General features: G+C 39.2%; 2 protein-coding genes and 1 long non-coding RNA gene across 11 annotated transcripts in view; all 3 read right to left on the reverse strand.

Annotated features, from left to right (window-relative positions):
- mnd1 (meiotic nuclear divisions 1 homolog (S. cerevisiae)) overlaps positions 1–7,926 on the reverse strand; it is a 13,016-nt gene extending 5,090 nt beyond the window's left edge. Inside the window, exons 1-6 of the mRNA XM_034887890.1 lie at positions 7,717–7,926; positions 6,859–6,924; positions 5,759–5,816; positions 3,016–3,164; positions 1,832–1,906; positions 1,588–1,702 (exon numbers count right to left, since the gene is read on the reverse strand). Of these exons, the coding sequence (XP_034743781.1) occupies positions 1,588–1,702; positions 1,832–1,906; positions 3,016–3,164; positions 5,759–5,816; positions 6,859–6,924; positions 7,717–7,719 (466 nt within the window). The 5' untranslated portion in view covers positions 7,720–7,926. The remainder of the gene's footprint in view (positions 1–1,587; positions 1,703–1,831; positions 1,907–3,015; positions 3,165–5,758; positions 5,817–6,858; positions 6,925–7,716) is intronic.
- Positions 7,927–8,583: 657 nt separating this feature from the next.
- Positions 8,584–27,515, reverse strand: part of trim2a (tripartite motif containing 2a) — a 36,530-nt gene continuing 17,598 nt past the window's right edge. For 5 of the 9 annotated variants that reach the window (XM_034887692.1, XM_034887718.1, XM_034887681.1 and 2 more), the window contains 11 exons: positions 21,140–21,318; positions 19,216–19,453; positions 18,127–18,278; positions 17,755–17,935; positions 15,213–15,936; positions 14,227–14,330; positions 12,966–13,133; positions 11,433–11,613; positions 10,905–10,975; positions 10,483–10,623; positions 8,584–10,203 (listed from right to left, as the gene is read on the reverse strand). In XM_034887692.1, coding sequence (XP_034743583.1) covers positions 10,051–10,203; positions 10,483–10,623; positions 10,905–10,975; positions 11,433–11,613; positions 12,966–13,133; positions 14,227–14,330; positions 15,213–15,936; positions 17,755–17,935; positions 18,127–18,278; positions 19,216–19,453; positions 21,140–21,273 — 2,247 coding nt within the window. In that variant the 5' untranslated portion in view covers positions 21,274–21,318 and the 3' untranslated portion in view covers positions 8,584–10,050. Of the gene's footprint in view, positions 10,204–10,482; positions 10,624–10,904; positions 10,976–11,432; positions 11,614–12,965; positions 13,134–14,226; positions 14,331–15,212; positions 15,937–17,754; positions 17,936–18,126; positions 18,279–19,215; positions 19,454–21,139; positions 21,319–24,240; positions 24,737–27,515 lie in introns of those variants that run through there. The other 4 variants (XM_034887710.1, XM_034887702.1, XM_034887663.1 and 1 more) reach the window with 4 other exon arrangements.
- On the reverse strand, positions 11,919–12,949 carry LOC117954323. The gene is made up of 3 exons (XR_004658800.1): positions 12,172–12,949; positions 12,118–12,123; positions 11,919–11,930 (listed from the first exon to the last, which is right to left on the reverse strand). It is a non-coding gene; the product is annotated as an uncharacterized LOC117954323 (long non-coding RNA).

Here is a 27,515-nt window from a genome sequence, read left to right on the forward strand (position 1 = left end):
AAGTAAGAGAAAGTTTATATATACTCTTTCTCACTAACTAATGAGTTTATCTATTAAATGTGGGTGTATTAATAATCTGTAGTACATAGTATAACTTTCACTATCATACACATACAAGTTGAAGCATAACAAACACATACACGTATGTATGTATGTATGTATGTATATACACACATACATACATACATACATACATACAGAGAGAGAAACAGAGAGACAGAAAGAGCAAGCCTTAACTTACGGTAGAGACAGATGTCAGTTAATATAGGAAGGATTTGGATTCCACATAAAACCCCTGGAAATAAAGATAATTATCTAATATGTCTGCCCCATATGCAAAACAACATCATATGACCAGTACAATATTTTAATGTGCTCCACTTAAATGTTTAATCTGCATTTCAATATTATTTTTTATATTTTATTTCTGTTGGTAAAGTTGTAGGAAAATAAAACTTTGCTGGGGTTAGGATTGGGAATCCAACAGCTGTTGCAGTGATTAAGCCTGGCACTACTGTTTATCACAGGCCCCAGAGATGAAGTAATTTCTCTGGGACCCAAAAAACAATGTCAAAAAGCATGGGACAGCATTTGGAAATGGAACTTGTTGTGTCACTGACAGCCTGTGCTTGCAGAAGGAGACATAATGTCTGAGTGACCGTTATGGGAAACAAGCTAAATACATTTAAGAGTGTGTCATTGGCTACTGTCAATTATTAACAAACCTTTTCATTGGTTTGTAAAAATGTTAATTTGTATATATTATATATATATATATATATATGTATATATTCTCACTATGTAACCCTGTGTTCTTTGGAAGCTGCGGGGTAAAACTGAAGTGATGATAACTTTTGCTCTGTAACTTTCCTGTAATTAATTACATAAAACCTTTGGAATATATCATTCATCGTCTCTGTGTTGTGGTGTTTGCCATCACTGGAGAGGGCTGTTTTCAGCAGGAAGGTTCAAGCTGTTCACACCTTCTATCTTGCATCAACATGCAAACAGTTTGTGGTTCACGCCTAAAACGGACTGAGCATGTCTCACATGCATCTTAAGTGACCACTCGCTGCCAATTTGCACTTCCTTGTTCACAGCGAGAAACTATGATCCTGCGGCTAAACAGACAGCATGCATGTTTGTTCTCAGCAGTACGGTTAGAGAAGAGGACTCCGATAACCAGTACCGGTAACTACCTGCACCGCAAAACCACGCCCCAAGTTGTGTGACACAGACAAACTGTATTCCACTGTGTTTGGGGTGGATTTGCATTCATACAGTCATAGTACATAGGAATGTAGTGGTACGTGTAGCAGCAATACATATCACCTCTCTTACTATTGTAGCAAAAATACTAAATATAATTTAATCTCAACCACCTTCATACATCACCAACAGCTCAAAATGATCAAAGAGTTTAATCAGCATCATTGTGAAATATTCTCAACCATTTGGACATTTAAAGTTTCATTGAGGGAGTTGATGATACTGGATTATTTTACGGGAGAGGGGGGATGCATGTCTCTGGTCAGGTGACTTGTTTGATGCCAACGCTTGAAATTGTCATATTGCATATGTACTCACTCATCTCCTCAATGACTTCTGGGTCACATTCCCTGTACTTGTCCAACTCGGACTGCAGCTGAGTTCGCTCCTCTTTTAGAGCCTGCAGCTCCTTCAGCAGAGAGCTTCTCTCCTTCTACACACAGACAGAGATTGATTTTGTAAGTCTGATTCACATGGCTTTGTCAATTTTTTTTTCCACTTCTCATTAAAAATAGACATTTTTTTATGTACAAAGTGTGGAAGCACGTGAAAATATTCTTACTGTATCTTGACGTCCTACTTTCGCTTTTTCAACCGCTTTCTGTACGGACTCTTTCCGCTGCTTTGCTTCAGAAATCTGTCAGGTAAAAGAGTCCAACATTAGCCATATTCTTCACCAAACTGCTGCCAAGAAAACATATGTAGACAATAGAGATATCCCTGTACTCAACAGAGATATCCACTGTACCATCAATACTAGTAGTATTGATGTACACATAAATACTACTGTCCTTGACATAATTGTTTGAAGTGAAAAGTGGGGGATCCATTCCTGAGTACAACCAATGATCACCAACAAGGCAACAAATCAACACCGGTTAGCACATCTTCTAACCGAGAGGAGATGCTAACCGTTATGTATACACCCTTAAAATCTAAATTGCTAATGGCTGCTCACCAGTACATTAGAGACCAATGGTCTATTGACATTAATAGCCAATTACAGTACTATAAAGCATGTTCATTTGGCTAAAATAAAAAAGGAAGGAGTGTTGTAATTTGTTTGTAAATTACACTTCCAACTTTTTCATACAGACTACATAGAGCCAACAGAGCAACAGTCATTATGTGCTGACAGATTGCAGCTCTACATCATTTGACTTCTGTCGCATAAATCTGGTGGCCGTCATTCTCTGAGGAGTCGCCACCCTCACACCATCTGTCTGCCGTGCAACAGGAGAGGAAAGTGGAACGCAACAGACACCCAGAAATCTACAGACAAGCAGTGTTACTGCAGTGTGACAACAAATCTTTCACAAAAGCCACCAAGAATGTGCAACATGGGAGAATTTTTGATTCTAAGTTATAGTAGAGCTCATTATTTTGTTTGGTTTCTGTATTCGGGAATTCAATAATTAAACCCCGACCACGTCCCATTTTTCTCTTTGCGTTTTTATTACCAGAAGCGCTTTCTGGGCCGTGCTGGTCATAGGCTGACCTCATTTACTGTAACCTACAGTGTGTAGTGTCTTCCAGAAAATACAACCTTTGGTGAAAAACAAGTTAAAATCTATTATCTCCTTTAATAAAAATATAGGTATTTTTAATAGAAAAACCCATTATCAGCTCTGGAGAGATGCTGTATATCACAGTGGCTGTGCTGTATAGAGCAAAGTGTTCTGTATTGATGTGGTTTTGTTAAGTAACACGTGCAGCTTTTGAGATATGACGTCTGAGTGGCCTCACCTGACTTTGCAGCTCCTCCAGTTTTTTCTTGCGAGCGTGCAGGGCTTTGCTGGGAAAGGCCCAGTAGTAGTTGGACGTACCCACTCTTTCACAGTCCACCATGTTGTCGTCCACCAGGCTCTGCAGCACGTCCTTCACAGACATGGGAGCTTAAAGCAACAGAGATAGGAAAGAACACAACCTACATCAAAGGCCCAAAACCCTCCATTTTCTATTACTGCCCTGGATGTTGTGTGTGGAGTATTGATTGTTGACGAATGATTTAAAGTAGGTATGTTTGTTACAAGCATAGAACATATAAATAATGATATGAAAATGTAGCTGATGTTCGGTGTAATAGTGCATTCTACTGAGGATTTAAAAAAGCACAAGTCAGCATCAGGTCTCCTTTTTACTGTTGGCAAAGCATACCAGTCAAATGTTCACACAACTAAACCCACACATCTGCAGCCTGTGGGGCTCTTGTATGCTTATCTGAGAGAACATTGCATGAGAGGTTGTAATGGAGCAGGAGCTCCATCTTGAACAGCGTCAGCCGTGAAATGTGATACTCCCACACATGTGCTCAACCAGTCCATTGTAAAACTGAAAGAGTGTATCTGCTCAGGGCTGAGCTGAGTCCTGAGAGGACGCTGAACAGCAGCAGAAAAAAAATAAAGGATTGAAAATTAAAAACACTCTGGTTGAATCAATCAAACTCTGTGTGTGCATGACTTCAGGGCTGTCTTTCCCAGTCTTTTGTCCCGTTTCTGTTCATGTGTGATTCAAATAACTTTTTGTCCATTTTAAACGTCAAACTATTCTGCCTGTTAATGGTTACCAGTATACCACTCTTTTTTTCAGTTTAGCTGAGATCACTCCCTTGGCCCCATTTCTCACATGCTCTCCCCTACAGGAAAATGTGCTCATAATGCAGATCTCTGGTTCCCCCCGCCCCCCCATCAGCCAGTAACTTTATCATGCCCAAGTAAGGGGGACCAAAACATGTGCTTTTAATCACAGCGACACGATCCAGTTTCTCCAGATTAATGTTATGTCGATTCTGAAACAAAATCCTTCTTCAGTTCACCCAAACACACACAACACAGCGTTGTTCCTCTGCAGCACTTAAACATCCAAGTTTGTATTTTAATGTTCCCTCGATACTCATAATTCTGGGCTCCATGTTGACATTAAGAGAATGTGTTTTATTGAAAACCAAAAGCTTCCAACAATACTCCACACTATGAGATTGCTGCCATTGATGGGTCTGGCTCTGTTCACATACAGACTAAATACAGTTAAGATGGCAACAACTCGTCCTGAGGGTTACTTCACAAAACCAAGATACGGGATTAAGCGGGGATTTCCCAGTTATCCTGACTCAAATTAGCCCTTGACTCGGTTTCACAAAAGTAGAGCCACTTTAGTTACCATGGAGATTAATTCTCTACAGCTAGCCTGGTCCGGACCAGGCTAACAGCCAGGATCCTGCTGCCTTTCCTGTTCACTCAGCAGAGGCTTTACCTTATTGCTATCAGCCTGCATTAAAATACAATATGTGCATTGCTGTTCAGTTTGATGAATGTATTACCGCAGTTGTTGAGATCATTATAAAAGGCTGATAAAGTTATAGTGTGATTTAAATGAAATATGTTACTAAGGGAGTTACAGTGCTGTACATGTGGACCTGTACACCTTAAATTATTTTAGTTGATTAACTTTTTTGTCTTCTTTAACAACTATAATTTGGGATGATTGCACATTTTTAAGAACATATCGAAATTGTACAATTCTCCCAAATTATAGTCTTAGTTCACTGAACCAATAACTATATAGTGTTGTAGACTACTGTACATTCATGTAACAATAGGGAGAGGACACCTCAATCGTCTTTGACCTTGTATTTAGCTGGGGGAAGAAGAACTGATGAATACTCTATTACAGTCATGTTTACAGTGTGCATGGAATTTATCCCTTAATTATTGTTATAGTTTCTAGATTTTAGAGTCCAATTTCTTCAGGGTCTTCAAGAGTATCTTTCTTTTCTATGTCCATATATACGTGGGAGCAAAGTAGGGCTGCACGATATAAGGAAAATATCCCATTGCAATTATTTTGACGGATATTGCGATTGCAATATGATTCACGGTATTGGAGGGAATGATCATTTCGGTATCTTTATTCTCATTGAAAAAAAGTAATTAATAAATAACAGATTGAAGTGTGATTTTTTTTTTTTTTGTGAAGATCTGTACCATACAAAACTGTTTTTTAGGATACGATTTGTAGGCCGGAATGGAGGTGCATTGCCTGTTGATACTGGCTGAATGGTCTTTGGAAATAAACTGATGGTAGTTTACGTAAGAGCACACCAATTCATCTGCTGTTCTCACTAACATTGATGTCTTTGTTTATAAGTTCTGTTCTGTTTTAATTTAGTGCATATTTTGTATTATGAACAAAATATACTGTTGTAAAACCTTTACTGTTGTAAAAGTGCAACCCTTTCAGATGAAAGTACGAAAAAAAATATACGCGGATCGACATACAAGGTCAGTGTGGTAAACTGCAACTGTAATTAAAAGTAAAACATGGCAAATGTTTAAAATGGAAGTGCATTAAGTTTCCCAGTGTCTAGCTTTCAGACTTACCTCAACTCATTAGATTTTCTTTACATTTTCTTTTGAACACCAGCTGGACGCACATGGACAGACCATTTAAAAAATCTCTACTAAAACTAAAAGTGTTGATCATTACTCACTTATTCCCTTTGTCTTAGGAGCAATCTTCTCAATGTCTTTCAGCTGAAACACATCCTTCTACAAAGAGAATGAGAGAACCCATTCAAGGAAAAACATTTTTGTTGTTTTTATCATTTTATCATAAAAAAGAAACTATTTACCATCTAAATCATCTAAGTCTGTATCAGCATCTAGTTTTTGGCTGCACATTATTTAGACTTTTGGAAAATAAAAAACTGATATTTTTATGGATTTTCTTCACCATTGTTTTGTAATACACAGTAATTCTGCCATACCAGGTAATTATAGTCACAGTTTACCCATTTTGGGCAGAAAATTAATTTTTTTTATTTCTGTACTTGTTTTTGCCTAATTTTGTTGAATTGTAGTGCTGAAATGTTCCATGCACAGCACTTTTGAACTTTGCTTTACTACTAGTATAATATTATTAACTAATCAAAACTTAAACTGTGATGGCTTTTGTTTAGCTTCAAAAAAGGATTTATATTAAGCATTTTTTAAATCTTTTTCTAAATGTTCATTCTAATGTCTAATATTACATTGTTGGACCGGTTTAGTTACAAACAGTATACAGTGTGCGTGTGCAGATGATGTGCATGTGTACCAAAGAGAGCGAAAACCCCAGGACCAAGTCATGATTTTCTGTAAAGAACAACCTGTTGCACGTTTTAAAATTAGAACACAAAACTTTCTCAGTATCAAGTCATTAGAGTCAGGTCCATTTATGGTTTGGTAGGTACTTTGTAAGTTAGCCTTTGTCTCCTTCACATAAGCCTTAGTCAAAATTAGCAACATTAATTTTAATACTCAGATTGCGTTAAAGAAAATGAAACAAATAACAAAACTGCCTAGTAAGTAAAGTCCTTAGCTTCTAAATATATTGTGGTCACAGTGCAAGACAGCACAGAGGGGATATGGAGGCCTTGGTCTAAATTATTTTGATATGGTTATATTATATTGATTTGATAGATTATATTGGATTTGGTTCTTTATATATAATATACGCCAATGTTTCACATATTTGTGGACATTATAATCATGTCTTTACCTTTTGTCAAAAGCTTAGCTGATTCCTGCTTTAAACTGTTGGAAAACTCACCGTTTCAAAGAAAATCTCCATCATGCGACTTCTCTTCTCCTCCAAACTTAGTCCCTTCTTCTTTGACTGTAACACAGTTTATTGTGACATAAGGCCTTGGATACTTTTAGTAACAGACTAATACACCACTATATTACACAGCAATAGAATCATATGCAAGTGGTAGTAAACACTGTATTGGGGATTGATATCCTAGTATTTAGATGTCATAATACCTATCTACCATTTGCAGCACTTTGAACTATGCATGTTTAATATAGGCTAGCATTGCTGCCTGTGGGGCTCTTTGATGCACGTTTAAGCTTCTACATCTGTGTTGTTGTAGTACAGCTTACGGTCACTAGGAAGCAATGTTGTCGGTGATTTATATGGCTTGCTTCTCCATTTAGTAGCTAAGTCTAGCTTTTATTATTTTACACCCACCGGGTACTGTCTGACTGTAGCTCTCTTAATACTTAACAGAGAGATTCATCTTTCCTCCGGTGTGTTCTGTATGACTATGTCCTTCATTAAGAGGCATAGACCGTTAATATTATACCGTCTATGTTCAGAGGACGTAACGTTAGAGCTGATTAACGTTATGCTACATAAAGTTAATGGGTCACATAGCAATACAGGGATAAAACGTTTTACGGCGGTCTAAAATAAGATGGGTAACATGTATAGCTAGCTGGCTTAACCTAGTCATTGTAATAACTTGGTGATGTAACGCTAACTAAGTTATCGTTAGGTAGGAGCTAGCTTGGAAATGCTGGCTAGCTTTCACGTTACATAACTTTAAATGTAGCTAGCTAGCTAACCTAGGTCTTGTCTGAAGCACTAGCTAGCACATCATCATAAAGATGAACATCTGCTTACCATTTTATTATGTTGGCTGTACCAGCAACGTCCACTTACATTAAGATTGTGGTTTACAAGGCGTTATATAGCGACGTGGTTATGTTTATGATTCCAATAAATTAGAAATCGTACACACTGACTTAAACCAAATTTCCCGCGGAAGGCTGTGACGGGGGTTCTGATGCCTTCAAAGCTCCTCGTAAACTCTACATGACAACGGTCCCGTTCGGAGAATGGGGATGTAAGTTATTAGCAAACTCTTGGTAGGAAGTGTGCTCAGTTTATTTATTTTATAAGCTACTAGGCCCATCGGTTGATGGTGCAACGTCACGCCTAAGCATACCGCAAAAAAGCGATAATGTTTGACGGTTTTTTGGTCGGATGTATCTTCTTTGCTCGCTTCAGTCTGATTATTTCCGACAACTATGAAGGCAGTATTACTTTAACGGGGAGGAGCGATGTTGTTTGACGACTTCTTGTGATTTTCTGACTTCCTCTGCTGACAAAGTAGGCTACATGTTAAAATAGGGAAGGTAATGCATAATTTAAAAAACCTAATTGTCAAACTATTAACTATTAATTTCTGTAGGTCTGACGTCAACGAGAACGACATGAGTGGCAGTTTGCTGTGCAGACTTGCAGTCTTTTGTAATCATATTGAAAACTGTTAAGTGCAGGGAGAATTCAAATAGAATACCTGCAAACCTTAAGAGATTTTTTTGAATAATGAACATGCAAATTACTTTTTTAACATGACTAGTGTCCAACAAATAAGTTATATATTAATTTAAAACAAACTTTATTTCATAACAATGCATAGTTTTCAGCTTTAAGCTAATAAATGCCGCTTATAGTGACACCACAAAATCAATTATAAACACAGTATTCTTTCCTATGGGCACTTTAATTCCAGTTGGCATTACAAATATAAACAAGAAAATGGAAAACAAATAATTTAAAAGGATTGTGTACAAAATGGATGACTTAACACAAATGTAAGTACTGAAAACTACAGTATGTGCTTGAGGACAAACAAATTGTGAAGGCTTTATAATAATAGGAACACAGTGCTTTTTTCTTTTTTTTTTTAACAACACACACCTCATCTGTTGGAACCACATTTTGCGTCTTTTTGAGGATAAAAAATTGTTGTTTTTCTTGACTAAACTAAAACTTGTTAGTAGTTCTGCAGATATTTTGAAAAACATGGTATAGGCAAAAAGCACATGGTAAGGAGTGAAGGTGATCACAGCTCTGTGTCTGATGTTTGATTAAACCTGCACTGCAACATGAACAAACCTTTCCAATGATGCATCTAAGGACTGAATTTATTTTCACTATTCACTCAAACTTTGCAATAAAATATAAGAGGTTTGCAAATAATCACAGCAGATTTGTAGGTCTACATCAAGTGGCTTTTGTTTGGTACCCTAATTGATCACAACACACTCACACTTGTCTTGCACACACACAACTGTTTTTGTAAAAAACAATTAAGCAGAAGTTATCAGCATACTTTAACAAGTGTGTGTGTGTTTCAATTTAAAGCAATGCAAATTACATTGACTAGTCATTTTTACATAGAGATAGTTTTATGTTTGATACAGTGCTTCCATTCATAGTTTAGTTTGGTGGTATTGTTGCGAGTGTCAGCTTGAAACATTTATGTATTGTGCACAGTAGCTTTTCTGGTGTTTAATAGTAAAAACGGCATGCACAGAGATGTCTAATCATGCTCTAAAACACCCTGCTACCTACAGTAGGTGGAATATCTTTCCATTATAGTGAACAGGCAAAAGGTGAGGGCTGTGAGCATTTAACAGGAAGCTGCAGTCACTGGTACTATAAATAGCAATCCCATTATTTTTCAGGCGACTACGAAGTCTTTACTTCAAACTCAATCTTACTTTACACAGTGTCCAACCAGTATTTTAGGAACAAGTGCAATAGCGTTATTTTTTCTCTCCAGTTTTTTCTGCCATACCTCAGCAAATCAAAAAAGTTTAACCAATGTACAATGCTTAAGTTTTCCTTTTCAAATCAGTAATTAAGATGGAATGTGTTACAAAGGACCCCTAAAAGCACCAATCAGCAGCATCCTGCCCAGTCCGTAAATATTATAGATGCTCTCACTTCATTCAAACCACAAGTCATTCTCTCTGTAGTTTCTTCAGTTTAGGAGGTGAGACATGATTTCACAGTCACACAGATGGCACAACGACAGCATTCAAGGATGAATGGGTGAGTGCAAATCTGTCAGTTGCTCCCAACTAATGAGTGCACGTGTGTGAGGTGTGTGTGTGTGTGTGTGTGTATATACACTGTACAGTTTTGTGCATTGAGAGATAAGGGCTACTGCAGGTAGCGGTAGACTTTGAAGCAGTGGTTGCCAGAATCTGCAACCACAACATGTCCGTCAGAGGTGAGAGCCAGTCCCTGCGGGCCGTACAGCGGGTCTGCTGATGTGTTGATGTAGGACAGGAACGAACCGCTGCCATCAAACACCTGAGAGAGAGAGAGAGAGAGAGAGAGAGAGAGAGAGAGAGAGAGAGAGAGAGAGAGAGAGAGAGAGAGAGAGAGAGAGAGAGAGGGAGAAGAAAGAAAGAAAGAGAATAAAGTAATTGTTCTGTCTGAATTTGCATATATTTCATGTTGTCTTGTTGAGTACGGTGTGGCAAGACAATGTTAAGAATGCCAAATAATAGACATATACTGAAATCCTGTCTAAACTTTAAATGCAGCAGGGTAACAGTCTGCTTCTGCTTGTATTTTCTTTTAACTGACCTGTATCCTGCTGTTGCCCCAGTCTGCTACTATGATGTTTCCATTGACATCCACTGCCACTCCAGTGGGGGCGTTGAACTGGCCGTTGCCCTCGCCATTAGAACCAAACTTCAGCAAGAATTCTCCCTCTGTGTTGAACACCTACAATTTTTTTTAAGGGGGTAATAGCATGCAGACAATAATTTTAACAGTGAGCCACTGTGTGCCAACACAGTCAATCATTATACTAAAAGCAATCAACTAAAGAACAATTTAAAAGGGAAAAACAAGACTTTGCAATAGAGGAGAAAAAGTCCAAAAAGTATATCATACAAACAAACACGTCATCATTTCTGGTACTAAAATCTTTAGTTGTCATCATTAGATTATATAAGACTTTGTATATGTGTAATACACATCCACCAGTCTGATAATGCTCTTACCTTGACTGAGTGGTTGTGGAAATCTGTCACAATGATTTCATTGTTGTTGTTGACCGCAGCAAAGTGAGGCCCTAAGAAAACAGATATGACAGTCTCAGATATGTGCTGTTTATCAAAATCAAACAGTTCAGTTTAGAAAACAACCTCATGACAAATGTTTTTTTAGAGGACATGCATGAACAAATGAATTTAATGACAAAACAAGATTGTTCAAACATATTTATCCCATGATCAGTGGTGCTACATGCTGTTTGGGGACAGTTGAGTACCAAATGTAATGACTATTTAGGGCTATCCTATCGCTTTTTGAACTGATATCAGTGAGAAATGATGTGTCTTCTGGCTCCTGTCTAATCTATTTATACAAACAAAACAAAAAAACAATACAAACAAAAAACAACAACAACAACCCAGAAGTCAAAAGATGATGGGATCTTTATGGTTCCTGGATTTGGCATTCGTCTTCATTCCACATGCAGGTGTGAGTTGGTTGGAGAAAGGCTGTAAGGGGGGCAGTGCACATATTACCATTGAGTGTACCTGCAAACTGCCTGTCACCGTTGCCACGGTTCCCGAACTTGGTGACCAGCTTGCCGTTAATCTGAAAGATAAAAACGCAGCATGCCTTGTTGTCGACCACGATGATGTGGCCATTCCTGTCCACCGACACGCCTTTAGGGCCCATCAGCTTCCCTGAGCCAATCTTGTTCTGTAGAAGTCGCGGATTTGACATTTCTGTTAAACGTTTCAAATCACATAGTTCATGATAGTGAACTTCAGGGAGTATGGTCAGAGTAAATGTACATGAATAGTAACAACAGTTTTTTTCATTTATAGTTAAGAGGAAGTGTTTGTCTGGTATAAAGCCTCTAAAAAGTTCTATGCTTGTGCATTAAATCTACTCTGACTACGTACATTAGGTACGCGGTGACACGGACCCTACGCCAGACCCTATGCTGTATCCTTACTGCACCTCTCGAAAAATGTAACTGGTTGTCCCGGCGACGCACATTGCTCGGCACAACGCTTGGTAGCGTTGCATTTCGCCCCTCTCATTTCCTGGTATTCCTTCTCCAGAAACAACATGAAATCAAAGAGAGGGTTAACTTCTCCTGCTACAGATTTCCCAACATGGTCAGAAAGCACAGGGGGGACACTCTAGAATTGGTGCTTGAGACAAAGCTAATCCCCGTTATTCTCTCACTCTCTCTACCACACACTTCCCACACACACATGCCGGCCCTGCTATTCACCTACAGAGATTGACCCACAAGTATAAACTTCAGGCTGCTTACATAGGCTACGGCAAAAGCTCTGGGTGCAGCCTCCGCAGAACCATAAATCACACATTCATTCATACTCCAAGGAGTCCTTTTAAAAAGACTTTTTTATATTGACTTGTAGTTAAACAGGCTGCAAAATTAACCGTACCACAAATATATACACACACACACTACAGATGGACACTGGTGGAGAGAAGGGCTGCATTCAGTGAATAAACCACAGGCTGACATAAATGGAACAAGGCAGTATTTTACATTTTGCTATTACAGCCCTGCTGTAACTATAAGTAGGAAAATATTACAAGTTCTATCAAACTTTCCAAAGCACAAGGCTAGAAGTGCCGAAGAAGAAATTCAATGTAAAATCTGCATTGTTTGAGTTAGTTTTAACATTTCTGAAATAGACTTAACAGGAAAGTGAAAATCTGAATGTGTGCCTCTCTTACTGTAAATCTAGAAATTGGCGAATGGCTAACAGATGGTAATCAGAGTGTGTCATCAACGTATAATAAAGCACCTGTTTTTCCATTTGTACCATTGAAAAGGTGTAATTGAAAAAGAGTCCATAATTGTAAAGGTAGAGGGGGGTTTGAAGGGAAAATATAACATTTGATTCCAGTATTTATGGCAGCAACATCTGTGGTAGTATCCCGGCCATTACTGTGCTCTCTTTGGTAAAACATCAACATGGCGGTGAGGGGTACACAGTTCAGATCAAATGTAGTTAATTTGCAGTCTAAAGTATCAAATAAAGATCAAACATTAAATCCTGACTTACCTTAAACTTGCCTTCACTTGAAAAGATGCTGACCCATTTGTTGTCATAGTCTGCAATGATGATGTCACCGTTTGGGTGGATGGCAACTCCCGTCGGCCGCTGCAGTTGACCCGGAGTCCTGCCGCGCACGCCAAAACGACTTTTGAACTCGCCTTCATTGGAGAAAATCTGCAAAACACACATATCATATCTTTCACATCTGGCAACTCAGGTTTTAAAAATGGGCAGTTGACAACAACACAAAGACCCCCCAAAAAAAAAAAAAACATTCCGCACTGGAGATGTCAAAGGAGAACATGCTGGGGTTAGTATTGTTTTCAGAGAAGGTAGTATTTCAACTTAACATTTTTCCTTAATTTCTCATTTTTTGATTTAATGCAGAAACTGACAGCAAGGTGCCATCAGTTTGTACAGAGCTTGGCAAAAAGAGTTTCTCTTTTTCCGCACCCTCAAACTGGAATACACTGCAGCAGGATCTAAAACTGTCCAGCTTGATTCCACTAGGGGAACTAGGATTTTAGGACCTCATTTTAAAGGTATTGAAAAAACATCTTTGGAGTCTTGTTCTTGTTTTTAGTACTTGAGTACCAATTATAACTGCTTGGGCAGTGCTAAGTGCTGAAGGGAGCCCCGGAGCAGCAGGAAAATAGCCCCGGTAAGGAACTTGTTTTGGTAAAACATTCAAAAGTTGTTTTAGTCGTTCAACAGAAAACTCAGATTGGACAGATAGTCTAGCTAGCTGTCTGGATTTAACCTGCAGAGATCTGATAACCAGTTAACCATAGTCCTCATAAATCCACCGGAGTTTAGAATTAAACACAAAAACACAGACATCTGGTCGAGAAAAAGACATTTGCCGGGATTTCCGACGGCAACGGTGCAATCACGGAAGTGGAAGGTTGTGATGTTGTGTACTGTCCCTAACAAGTCTTTTTTGAGAATAAGACCCTGTGTCTCAATGAGATTACCAGTATAAATAAAAAATGTAATTAAAAAAGAAAATTACTACATACTGCTTCTTTAAAAACCAAAATGATAACAGAGAACTTAAATGTATCATTTTGGTGTTGAGTAGCCTACAAAGGCATACTACACACACAGTATATTTCCATGGAGATGGCAAAGCGCACAGACAGCACTGTTCAAGGTAACTGAACAATGAGAAGTTATAGAGCTCCACCAATGACCTCTCACCACAGCCCGTAACATACTGCTCTATCTGGCTGAGGGCAGCCTCTTCAGCACAGGAAGTTGTTTTCACCTGGACACACTGGTTGTTGCTGTCTGCTATCAGCACCTTTCCCACAGTTGACGCAGCCACTCCTTGCAGATTTGTGAACTCCCCTTTGTTTCGTCCTTTTGTACCTGAAAAAAAACAGGAAATACATTAATAGATGTATGGTAAATAAAAGCCTCATATATTATATGAATTACATTTATCTACATGTTCATTAATTAAATCAGGGTACCAGGTAATTGGCGCTTACACGTTTATGTTGGCATTTAGGTGAGACTGTATGTATGCATGTATTTAAATAGCTGGTTATATCCTTTGACACTATCTGTATAAGCTGTCTGTGGTCAATCTATTGGTCATGGTCAAGTTATCAAGTTTATCATGTAAAGAGGTGACACTTGCAATTCAAGAGAATACTGGCTCCATTTAGGCACTTTCATCTTTCAGTTAGTTAGCACTGTAATAACAATAAACTAAATCCTGCTTGCATTGAGTCTCTTAATGTCAAATTTGTACCGTAAAGGCTATGAAAAACATGTAATCAGTACTGAATAGTGTGAAGCTGCAACAAATTATTATTTGTATCATCAAGTCATATTTTAATTAGTTTTATGAATGATTTGTGAAATCTACAAAATAGCAGAAAATGGTGGAAAAGATTACGTCTTAAAATTGCTAATTTTGTTTGACCAAGAGTCCAAAACCCAAAGATATTCAATTAAGAATGATATAAAACAGAGACAGGCAGTCAATCCTCCAATATGAGAAGCTAGAATACGGAAATGATTGGCATTCTTCCTTGACTATTGACTTAAATGACTAATGATTGTCAAAACAAGTTTTTGATTAATATTTTGACTTTATTTTTGGCACTGACAAAGTCAAAACAATATTAGTAAGTTTGGCAAACATGTTTGATGTCATGGTTTTTAAAAAAGATGTTATGCACATTTGAATGCATATTTGACATTAACCGCAGCTAGGCTGCTGGTCTGCTAGAGCGCTCTTACCGATTCTGAAGATAAGGTCGTCCTCGATGGGGTTCTCCTTCCTCCTCCCTGTGCTGTACATACTAGCCGGCCTCTTGATGGCCTTCTGCTTGATGTGACCACTGCCCGGAGACTTCAGCCTCTTCTTGATGTTATCTGAACTTGCTGACACATCTATGGATTTGGTTGTCTTGATCTTAAAGGGGCTTCCTTTGATATGTTGGTCATATAAACGCAGCGATAAATTAAAAGTCCCCTCTTTATGAGCTGCGAAAAGGTACTCGTAAGTGCCATTCTTGTTGTCCAGTATCTCTCCTTCACCTTTGCTACCATCAGGTGAGGACATTTCAGCAGTGATGACTGCATTGCCCATCTTACACAGCTCTCCATCTTTGTCTTTAGTGGTTATGGTGATGGAAGTGGGGACACCCACCACACAGTGGCGTAACCCTTCCCCTGTCGCAACAGTCTCAGAGGCCACTGCGTTAGTGGTTACAATGGTGCCCAGGTTGTGGATGGATTTCTTTAGTCCCTCCGTCTCAACGATGAAGTCCAGCTGGTCGTTCTCTCCGGGCTGCAGAGGAAGCTCCTGGCTGGCCAGCTCGATGAGACGCTCGCTCATCTGCTTCTTCACCAACAGCACCTCGGCCTCGGTGCCGTGGCTCAGGGCCTGCTCCGTGAAGTTACAGCTGCTGTTGATGCCATCCTGGCCCTGCAGCAGGGTGTCCAGTTGGGCTTGAAGCACCTAGTACACACACCAGGGGGCAGCAGGTTAAAGTTGTGCTTAGAGAGACTGTCCTTCCACATGGACCAAAGAAGCAGTAAAAGCAGACAGATCCAGTATGGAGGGAAACTGAAATCAGAATTCCCCTATGAGATCAACCACTGTTGATGAACTGGTTTCCCTACATATTTAAATCATTCAGTCATACACTGTTGAAAAAAAGTCAATAGTTTTATTTGAATTGTTTTCTTTTGTGTCTTTTCATGTCGGACAAAAAAGTATATCTTAAGAGATAAATGTGCAGCAACTCATTTCTTTTTTTTACAATGCATTAGCACTTATACTTTGCAGGGCAAACATTAAGGTTCAGTTAGCATAACACTAAAACTGTGAAGTATTTATTTTAAATGTTTTGGGTTGTTTTGATTCTTACTAATGACACAAGATCATGGACTTAAAAGTAGCGAGACTTTAGTCCATGCCAAGGTTGTGTATATGGTTGCCCATTTGATTTATACATTGTTTTTATTTTGTTTGTTTTTAAGATTATTTTTTAACCCAGTGAGTTTACCGCCGGCTCATTTGGTGCACGTTAGCATAAACATACCTCCTTGTGATTCTAAAACGTACAGCTTTTAGACATATGCGGTGAAAAAATGACAATGAAAACAGATGAATATCTGTCAGATATGGCTTTGCCATCATGTGTTGACTTGCAGAGATGTGTCCATGACATTACTGTAACAGGAATACTTTACATATGCATCAAGTAACATGTTATCTGATGATCCAATAAGTGTAAACTAAACACATATGCTCATAATGAATTGCTAATTTCTTAAACAAAAGGAATTCAAAATACGTGCTGCAATAATTCATGCCAAACATCGTGTTTCAATTCAGCTAATCATAAGCTAACACACGTCACATTAAGATGAAATGTATCAGTTTGCTATACTTAGTTATAAAAAGACAGGCTAATGCAGTTTAAGATGATTTACACGGTTTCTTCTTCTATATGGGACATACCCCACACTCATTAAAGTAGACAGACTCACCCGCATCTGACCATCACACTCTTCTTCTTCTCCAACAAAAGAGGCCATTAAGCCATTTATTGAGTCAAACGTTTCCCCCTCTAATGTCTCTACTTTCTCTTTATACTAATTCACACTCTGGAGTTCTGAAAACTAACATACATAATATAAGAATGGAGATTAAGCTTCAAACCAAGAAGATCAGAGCTGTTCCCTCGCTGCACATGACACACCCAAAGTGTTCACACACAGTACACTGGCTCCATCTAGCTACCGGCAACAACACAGCTGAAAGTCACATATATCTGACTTTCCCCTGGGCTCCAGTGTTTTGACTGCACAGCACCCAGTGAATTGTAAATCATTAGCAAATCATGTGAGCTCCCTGAGGGCCCGGTGGCAAGCTCCTAACCAGACTGTGGGGGGGTGCCTGTTAATTGCCGATCAGACCAGCTGAGCCCCTGACACAGATCAGCAAAAACAATATGACGAGTAGCCTGTCTTAGGTTTAATGCTTTCTGAAAATAGATCATAATTAGGTGAAAGTTTATTTTGTCTTTCTGCATCATATCCTTTTGTTATTTACTCCAAAAACTCTTCATAAGAATACATCAGAGCCTCCAGTTAATACAGCCCCTTTAAAAAAAAGGTAGATAATGAGCATTACGTACTTCATGCTAATTACTAAAAACTCAATCAATACTTGTCTGTTTGTTGTGACAATGTCTAAACCAAACATCCAAGCGCATAGATACATAAACTACACAGTTAGAGTACTTTGTTTCAGACCATGTGACTTCACCTTCTGCTTGAGGCCGTAGTTGACCTCTAGCTCCATCAGTAAAACACTCTTGCGGACATTTAGAGTCTTCTGCAACTCATCAAAGGTAGTATGGATGCCATCCTCAATGGAGCTCTTTTGATTGGTCAGCTGCTGCAGGATCTCTGACAGCATCAGCAGGGCTGAGTCGATCTCTGGCAACCTGCGAGCCACAGAGGGACCGGAGGAAAGAGGAGACATTTTGAATATAATGACTCAACAGTCACACGACCGAGTGTGCACATAAAAAAAAGGAAAAGTGTTAGTTTAATTCGTGCCATACTCTGTTATTTCAGAGTAATATGCATACAGTATGTAGTGCAGTATGAAGTCTACACAATGCTACTGTTGTACCTCTTCTTGACAGCGTCTAACTGGTCCTTTAACGAGGCCTTGTGTTGTTCCACTACGTCTTTAAGAGGCACAGTTGGGTGTTCTCCATGTTCGCCACTCGTACACTCCTGACACATGGCCGTCTCACAAGGCGGACAGTAAAACTCCATGACCTTAGCAACAGGGAAAAGTAAAGATTTGACTTAAATATGGGGTTGAAGCCAAATACAACACTTCTTAGCCACATTTGCAGAGTGGCTGACGTTGGTAAGTACACCACTTTTGGTCCAGACGGATTACCATGAACCAGTGCTGGAATGTAACTAAGTACATTTACTCAAGTACTGCTCTTTAATGCAAATTTTAAGTACTTCTACTTAACTTGTGTCTTTACTTTTCATGCCACTTTCTCCTTCTACTCCTCTACATTTCAGATGGAAATATAATAATATATTATACTTTTTACTCCACTACATTTCATCTGACAGCTTTAGTTAGTAGTTACTTTACAAATTAAGATTTGTGAACACAAACACATGCAGTCAATGAAAAACAATGTTTTATTTTAAATTTAACTACACACCAATATATAAGCCTACAAGTTCAGCTGATATTGATTAACCGATTAAACAAAGAACCGTTTGGATCATTTCTAGTTTCTAAAATCTGAGGATTTTTCTGCATTGAGGACTTTTACAATTACGTATTAAAAGTCAAAGTACTCAATGAAGACAAATCCTCACATTTTACCTTAGTTTTAAGAAAAATTATGTAAGTATCATCAGGAAAATATATGATACTTACATAATTTAATAGTCACATCTATGCTCCCCACAAGATGAATGTCAAATTTGTAATGTGTCCAAAATATTGGTTTTATGACCAACTACCTGCAAAACTGATGACATTCCCATCAGCTTCAGCTGTTCTTTGTGTTTAGTGCTAATTAGCATATTTACACACTAAACTAAAACGGTGTTAGTGCTGTGGAGGTCTTGCCAGCGAGACAAGGTCTATCTAACTTTTGTGTGGGCGTAAAAGAGAGGAGGTATAAATGAAAACACAGAAACGGGCAGAGAAACAGACAGTGTGGAGGACTCGCTGACTTACGTTGCCCCCATGGTTGGGGCAGGAGAGCAGTTGGCCTGTAGCCACAGTGGCAATGTTGTTGAGAGCGGCTGCCTCCTGGCTGCAGCTGTCGGGCGCCCGCTGCAGCACGTCCATCAGGTTGGTGATGAAGAAGTTATTCTGCAATGCCGCCACACCCTTCTCCGGCAGGATCGAGGTCTGGCGGCACACAGGGCACGACAGTGTGAGGCTGTGGGCCGGGATGTAATTCTGCAGGCACCTGGAGGAGGAGAACAAAGGGGGGGGGGGGGGGGGGGGATATTCAAGAGTGGGAGCATCCTGTGAAATGTTATGTGAAAGGAACGGTCTGGAGAAAGGCGTGGGTGGTGTTGTGTGGGTTGCATTGAGAAGACATAGGCAAGTTTATTTTCATTTTTTTTTTTCAATCTTTTTATCTTCTTTTAATGAGGAATCTCTGTTTTAAAGAGAGACCTGCTCAGAATTGCAGCTGTGCTAAGTTTTAAAGCAATATGTTTACACAAATTGAAAAATGAAAAAGCATTCAACAAAAACATTTTTTTTTTTAATATACCTGTTTATTATTGGTTATTTGGCCTAAAGAACACAGGGGGAAATATTGCCTTTGCTGTTATCTAGTGGTTGGAGTATGTACATGCCAAAAGTGATTTACAGTAGATTACTATAAACTGAGTTACTTATTTAACAGTTTACTATTTACACCTGTACAGTCTGGTACAATAACATACATTAGCTATGCACTAAAGTCAGCTAGGATTGTCCATTGTGTGGCATGTTGACAAGGTGTCAGAGAAGGTGTTGTGTTGGGATCCATCTATCTATCTATCTATCTATCTATCTATCTATCTATCTAGAAAGAGAGAGAAAAACATCAGGACAAACACTGCTCAATAGAATGTAACGACACCACCACAATTATAAGCTTCCCAGATCTATTGCAGTGTCTTTGCATTGGACTGAAGGATTGCATGGATGATTCTTGGATGATGGATGATACTTCATAAACTCAATGTAGAGCAACATCATATCAAAGACCAGTGTGGTCACGCTTCGTAGCTGGTAGAGCGTACACCCTGTACCAAGGCTCAGTCCTTACCGCAGCAGCCATGGGTTTGATTCTGACCCATGGAGCATTGCTGCATCTCATCCCCCCTCTCTCTCTCCCACTTTCCTGCCTTAATATGTCCTATCAAATAAAGGCAATAAAACACCAAAAAAATTAAAAGAATATCAACACACAGACATTTAAATACTCTAGGCCAGGGTCTGTTTTACAATTATAAATCATGGTTAAATGTAGTTGTTGTTAGGTATAGTTGCTGTCTGGCAGATCAGATAAGTCCAAGCCCAGAACAGAAAAAGATGAACAATGCTTTTAAAACTTCAACTTTAACTTAACAAATCTATTTGGATCTAAATAAGTAAAATGTGAGGTATTGTATTCTACTTGCCTCTAACCAAAAAAAAAAAGTCACATACTACTTTTACTGTAGTATGTGTGAAATACATATACCAGAAGAGAAATTGCTGTTTTGTTCAATCTGACAGAAGAAAGTATAAGGGACAGACAGGCACAGTTCACGGTTTCTCTTTTGTGTCAGAAACAAGGGCTAGTTGTCAGAGAGGATGGCACCAACAAACCCAAGTTAGCAGCACAGATGTAAAACAATACTCTCATTAAGAAAAACACTAAGTAAGTTTTAATATAGTAAATTAAGTATATTTGCTGCATCTCCCACTTACATGCAGCATCCCTTTTCTGCAGAAAACATGCAAATCATACATCTGAATTTGAATTTGTTATTTGCCCACTTTTCTTACTCCTTTTATCACATTTAAACATCAGACACACATACTGTATTCCCTATCCAGTATACACATTTCACAGGATTAAAACATGTCATTTCTACTCTGAAGCAACACTCACCTCTCACAGAAGGTGTGGAGGCAGGGCAGTACTTTGGGGTTTTTGTAGCGGTCCAGACATATGCTGCAGATCAAGAACTGCTTGTCAATCTGGCGGACCACTGGGCTGGGAATAGTGGAGCCTTCACTGGCCATCCTAAAACTCTGACATAGGAGTCCCTCTTCCTCTTACCCAGCACCCTGCAAAGAAAAACAGAGGGAGGACAAAACAAGTGAGGACAAAGAGAAAAGTTGACAAAGTATGATAAAACGCACAGTGATGACCCATGGAGGCGAGTGGAAATCTGTGGGTGGTAAAGATCAAAGTTTAAAGCAAAATGCCTTCTCGCTTCCATCCTCTCAGTGAAGGAGAGGAAATGCCAAATGCACAAACAGAAAAACAAATCAGCAGCCGCGGATACAGGCTTCAAATTGTTGGGTTTTTGAAAATTATAGAGTGTGTATATAATCTCTCTCTCTCTCTCTCTAGTGTCCAGAGAAAACTCCTGATGTGATTTGACACTATGAATAAAATTTTATTGAAATCACACTCATAAACACAGTAAAAAGTATTTTAATTAGACTATAAACATCTCCTCTAAGACAACACCAACTTCTAGAGGATCTTCCTTTTCCTGAAATGTATATTTTGACTTTTTGTCTTGTCTATATTTTGAAAGAGTTATACATGTTTTGATCTCAACCCGACTTATTATTTTGGTTCCAAACGCTGCAGCTCGTCTTTTAACAGAACCATACAGGAAATTAAATAAAACGAAATACACACACATGCTCAGAACCAATTCATGCGCAAATGGAGAGATGTCAGAGTGAGTGAGCTGTCAGTGTTGGACCAGTGCCCTGAGCGGTGGCGGGGCGGGGGGGACTACGGTGTCCAGGAGGTGAACTGGCATCTCTCCAGCTACCTATTCACACTCCATACCTCCGGTTCCCAACACAACTCCCCACAGACTGACCCACTGCCACCCCCTATTCCCTCCTGGCTCCCTGTACATTTTAAGGAATTGATTTTAAAATGTTATTGTTTACATACTATGTAAACTAAGCTATGGTCACTCAGATCAGCTGATCGGGCGCTCCTTGTCGTCACCAGATCAAGGCTATTAACACACTAGGATAGGACTTTTAAACTGGTCTTTGTGTTACTGTGTTTTTCTGTGTTTTGTTATCTTTGATTGTACAGCACTTTGATCAACTGTTGTTTTTAAATCTGCTTTATTAAAATAATGGATTGGATTTAGCCCAGGTATACAGTAGTCACTTTAACTCATCAATTCAGTGGAACTAACAGCCTGGCATACAGATACAACATCTGAGATGTTGTGAAGAGGGAGGTCAAACTGGGCTCATGGCTTCAACATCAAATGTTTGCAAAAGCACCAACTAACTCTTATATTCCAACTTCTAATCTATCCTATTTATAATATCTTGTACATTCTGTATGTGTGCTGTGGCACTAAAATTTCACAATTTGGGATCGAAATTTGGGATCAATAAAGTCTATCTGAGCTAATCTACTCCAATCTAATTTAGTATATAAAACATGTGCATCATTGTAGATGCAAGTTTGAAATCTCTAGCTCCAATAAAAAAAGAGAAAATTTGATTGAAAGTTATTTCTTGACCTTTGGAAACAGCCACTAAAAAAGACTTACATAATTTAATAGTCACATCTATGTTCCCCACAAGATGAATTTTAAATTTGTAATGTGTCCAAAACGTTGGTTTTATGACCAAATATCGGCAAAACTGAAATTCACGGCTGGATTACAAACCAAGCAAAGCAGGCCGCTGCCCCAGGGCATCATTATGTGTCAGCATGTTTATGGTAACTCATTTAGTTTTACTACAAATTTGCCCATTTGTGCCTCGAAGATCTGTATTTGCCCCTGTACTGACGAGAAGATGATCAGGTATCTGCCAGATGTGACAGATCCAAATTAGACACAGTTTCTATGTAGATAATATCATTATTTAATTCTCAGCTTTCAGCCGTCAGACGCAGTCATTTAGTCATGACTGGATTCCACAATCATGAGGTATATACAGATTTTAGATTCAGGAAGAACAAATGCATTGGTGTTATCAGCGGATATTGTTCAGGTATCAACATTGGTATTGGGTGAAAAAACGTCACTGCAAAGTTATCATTGCTTTTTAGTTGTTAAAGGCCTGGAAAGATAAAGCCATGCTGAATGGTAAGAGGAAATTCTGAGAAAATGAACACAGCAGAATTAGTGTTGCTTGGCTCTCGACCTCCATGTTTTGGGGAATCAGCGCAGTTGCAAAAAGTCAGAGAGCAGGAACTTGAATGGGAGCTCCAGCTCTGGCTGGGTGTTTGTCATAAAAGGCACTTGATAAATATTTCATTATAAAATTGAAAGCAGGGCACTTTGTGCTCAGCACTCATATGCGAGAGACAGAACACTAAACCTACAGGAGAGCAAGTTCTTGTGGAGAAATTGCTCTCCAGTATCTGAAATATCGGTTTACTGCTTCCTTTCCTTTAATGTCGGACTTAACGGTAACGTTATCTGGCAGCTAACTCGGACACAGAAAGTGTGTCAGTGCTTTTATTGTCTCTTCACATTCAAGACAGGCACAGAAACAGGCCACTTCTGCTACTGAGAGAAAACCCTCGGGGACTGTACTTCTTTGTACGGTGTATGCTCTCCCTCACCTCTTTTTTTCTGTTAATCTCTCTTTTATATATTTTATCCATGGGCCAGATTTAACAGATTAACAGAGCATCAAATATGGCACGGATTATAAAAGTCGGATTCCTAAATCCTGCAGACAGACACAACAGAAGCAGCCCTGTTCTAATGGTACACAAGGTTGCAGAAGCCTCACATCGCTCCACTCTTACATAAGCAGATCTGCACAAGCTAAGCGGAATAATTCCTGCTGGATTGAGCTGTCATCTAACACAGAGCAGAGGGTACACATAAAAAAGCAAATATTACTCGAGGAAGTCATACTTGAGGATTGGAATTTTACCTTTTTGCATATAGTGACGCCTAGAGAAAACGGTTACAATCAAAATACACAACCACTTATTCTAAAGGTTCGGCTCATAGCATCATTGATAGGAAGACTTACTGTGCTGCATCTATAGGCCGATCAACAGGCGTCACCCACTCCAGTACACATACAGACACACTGACTCCATGTGAGTAAAGAAGGGACTAAAATCCCTGCAAACCTTCCTTCATGTCAGCTCTGACATGAAAGGATTCGTCCCTCCAGGTAGCAGCGACGAGGCAAATAGAAGACGACAAGACGTGTGTCAGCAAAACAGCTCCTCCGAGTGTTTATGGGTGTGTGCGCACACGTGAGCGAAGTTGAGGAGGGGGCAATTTAGCCAGATTGTCTTTCAGTTTTCAAATCCTCTCTTGCCTCTCCCTCCTTTACTCTCCCTGACCACTTCCTCCCATCACTTGCATTCTTGGCTCAGTCTGTCTCATCCATTCATGTCCCTTTTCCCATCCTCACTCTGTCTCTCTCTCTTTCTCTCTCTCTGTCTGTCTGAAGTAAATGCTGGCTCACTGCAGTGCAGCGAGCGTGTGCAGCATCAGGAGTATGCGAACGAGTACTGGCTGGCTGACGTATGGTGATCTAACAAATGAAAGAAAAAGGGGTGGCAGTTATGGGTCCCCTGCACAGCCAATAGAGTTAAAGCTAAAGTAATCTTTCTGAGAGCGTGCGTGTGTGTGTGTCTGTGTGTGTATAACGGGTGAGTCAGCATGCTGCTGACTCACTGTTTATGAGATAGACAGAGCAAAGCAAAAAAGGTAAGAGAGGTAAAGTCAGAGGCAAAATACAAAAGATGAAACAGATTATTAGATTGCCCTGATTATCAAGTGTAATATGACTGAAAGGGAAGAGATAGATAGACATTCCTTCAGATGCACAACCACACAACATTCACCATGTCACTATGATGTATATATTATAGCACAAGTAGACCAAGTCTTACTGCTACGGTATGTTGTAATTCCTTCATAGTCTCTTGACATAAGAATGAGGTGAAACTCATTTCCTTTCATTCTTGAAAAAGATGAAAAGATAAAGATGAAGGCCTCTGAGGGCCCATGTGATTTCAGAGGCCTGGGTCTCAATCACTGCACTGCTGTCTGTGTAATAAGATGAACTCCATAAAGATTTCTACAGTTACTAGAAAAGATCACCTAAAGCCGGCCTGTTCAATCGGCAGCCCACAGGCCACATCCGGCCCACAAGCAACCCCCGAGTGGCTCAGTGGAACCAGATCGTTTATAGCACATACAGCATAACACATAAGCTTCCCTTTATCACTTATAATACCAGTGTGTTTTCTCTCCAGATTCACCCGTGGCAGGCAGAGAAAATAGACCAGAAGGTGAAATATCACTGCAGATCCTGGCAACGGCTCGTCCCGTCTGTGTCGGAACAGCCCATCTACATTTTATGGTTTTTAAAAATCAAGATTTGAAATTTGGAATTGAATAAAGCTGTACTTTCAGAAGAGAGGTAACACTTAGCTTCTAAATGAAGCCAATACAGCATCATGGCTGCACAATGTGTACACGTGCTGTAACCATGACCACCTAAACCAAAACATCACCAAGACCAGACAAGACCAAGACCAAACCAGTTTGATAGAGTCCCACACTGCATGACACGAAAAAATTTGGAAAATGCTAACTGTAGGCATTCCTCAAAGTGATCTAAAATATCTACATTTGCATAAATAAGTAGCCTCAAAACAAATTCTTTTTAATTCTCCTTCACTTCTTTTATTGCCATAAGTGTATCATGAAAATGCCTTGATAGAATGATCAAAAGGCAGTTGTGGTCTGACAACTGCATTAGCCACAGGTGCTGTGTCAACTGAAAATGACATCATCTGATTGGTTATGGCTAAACAATAAAACTTTTGTTTTGAAATTTTTCAACACAAATAGAAATGTCAGGCTGAATGTGTTGACTGAAACTAAATTATATATGATTATCCGGCTAAATTGTCTCCATTGTTTGCATCAAGTATCTTCATTTGAGAACGATGAAGGCATATTTACCCTTGGTGGTAAGAATGGGAGTCTATTTAAGAAATAAATGGCTTATATAGTAAAAACTAAATATAAAATAAATTGAACTAAATTTTCCTTTTATTTCTTGGATAATATCTTCATAATAACTAATACTTTGATGTCAGTTCAAGATCAAGATCTATCTGCTAAGAATCTAATTTTGTCTTTAGGAAAGACTATACCAGTAAAAACACAGTGAGGGGGATTTCTGCTGCTCTTCCGTAATTCTTTCATCCGGAACATTTTGTAATAATGGGCATCGGGACCACATTTCCAAAGACTTTAGTTTCTGAGGCTGGGATTTGTTGCTTGATTTAAATGAAATTGTTATATGCTGACAAAATGCTGGTTTTCATCTACCAGTGAATAACAGGTTCTCAAAATATTTTGTAGCTTTTCCTTCTTAAAACAAACTCAGTTTATCTTGACTGAGCCGTTTTACACATTTCATTATGCCTGGCAGCTTCGAGGCGGTTCCAGTGATCTCATCTCAGCCTCTGCCAAAATCAGTGAGTCAGTCAGAGGAGTGGGACACAGAAAAAGAGAAAGAATTGGTTGGTTGTGTGTGTGTGTGTGGTCTTGTTTAACTATATTTGTGGGGTCCCAACAGGCCAAAATGATGGACACCACAACTTTAAAGGGCTGTTTGAGGGTTAAGACTTGGATTTAGGATTACGGTTAGAATTAGGTTATGGTTAGGGTGAGGGTAAGGGTTAAGGTTAGCCATTTAGTTGTGATGGTTAAGGTTAGAGTAAGGGGGAAGGGAATGCATTGTGTCAATGACGGGTCCCCACAAAGATAGTGCCATGCACTGTGTGTGTGTGTGTGTAGCATTAACATGCAGCTGCACAATCAATTTGGTACCCTTAAGGATAAAGCTGTAAGCATAGAGAGCTGGATTATCGCAATTGTTAGAACAGGAAAATGTGTAATATTACCAACAAAAACACTGATTCAATTCCCACAGGATGCTCCCCAGCTCTACCTTTAATGGGTGGTTACTGAGGCTGCCTTCAATTGGATAATGCAAACTTTGTCCCTACACTCAACATCCTCACGGCCAAAAAACATCCATGACACTTTTTCATCACTTTGTTTCTGATTTTGATAAAGGCACAGTCTGCAATCTCAACATAAACTAAAGAGTCAACCACTAGAAACCAAAACAAACAGAAACATAAACTGCTGTTTCAGTGCTTCATTTAGTCAGGTCACTGCTGCTTCACTTAAATATACACTCACCGGCCACTTTATTAGGTACCCCATGCTAGTAACGGGTTGGACCCCCTTTTGCCTTCAGAACTG

The sequence above is a fragment of the Etheostoma cragini genome, chromosome 2 (genome assembly GCF_013103735.1).
Source record: "Etheostoma cragini isolate CJK2018 chromosome 2, CSU_Ecrag_1.0, whole genome shotgun sequence".
In the NCBI taxonomy this organism is placed as follows: Eukaryota; Metazoa; Chordata; class Actinopteri; order Perciformes; family Percidae; genus Etheostoma; species Etheostoma cragini.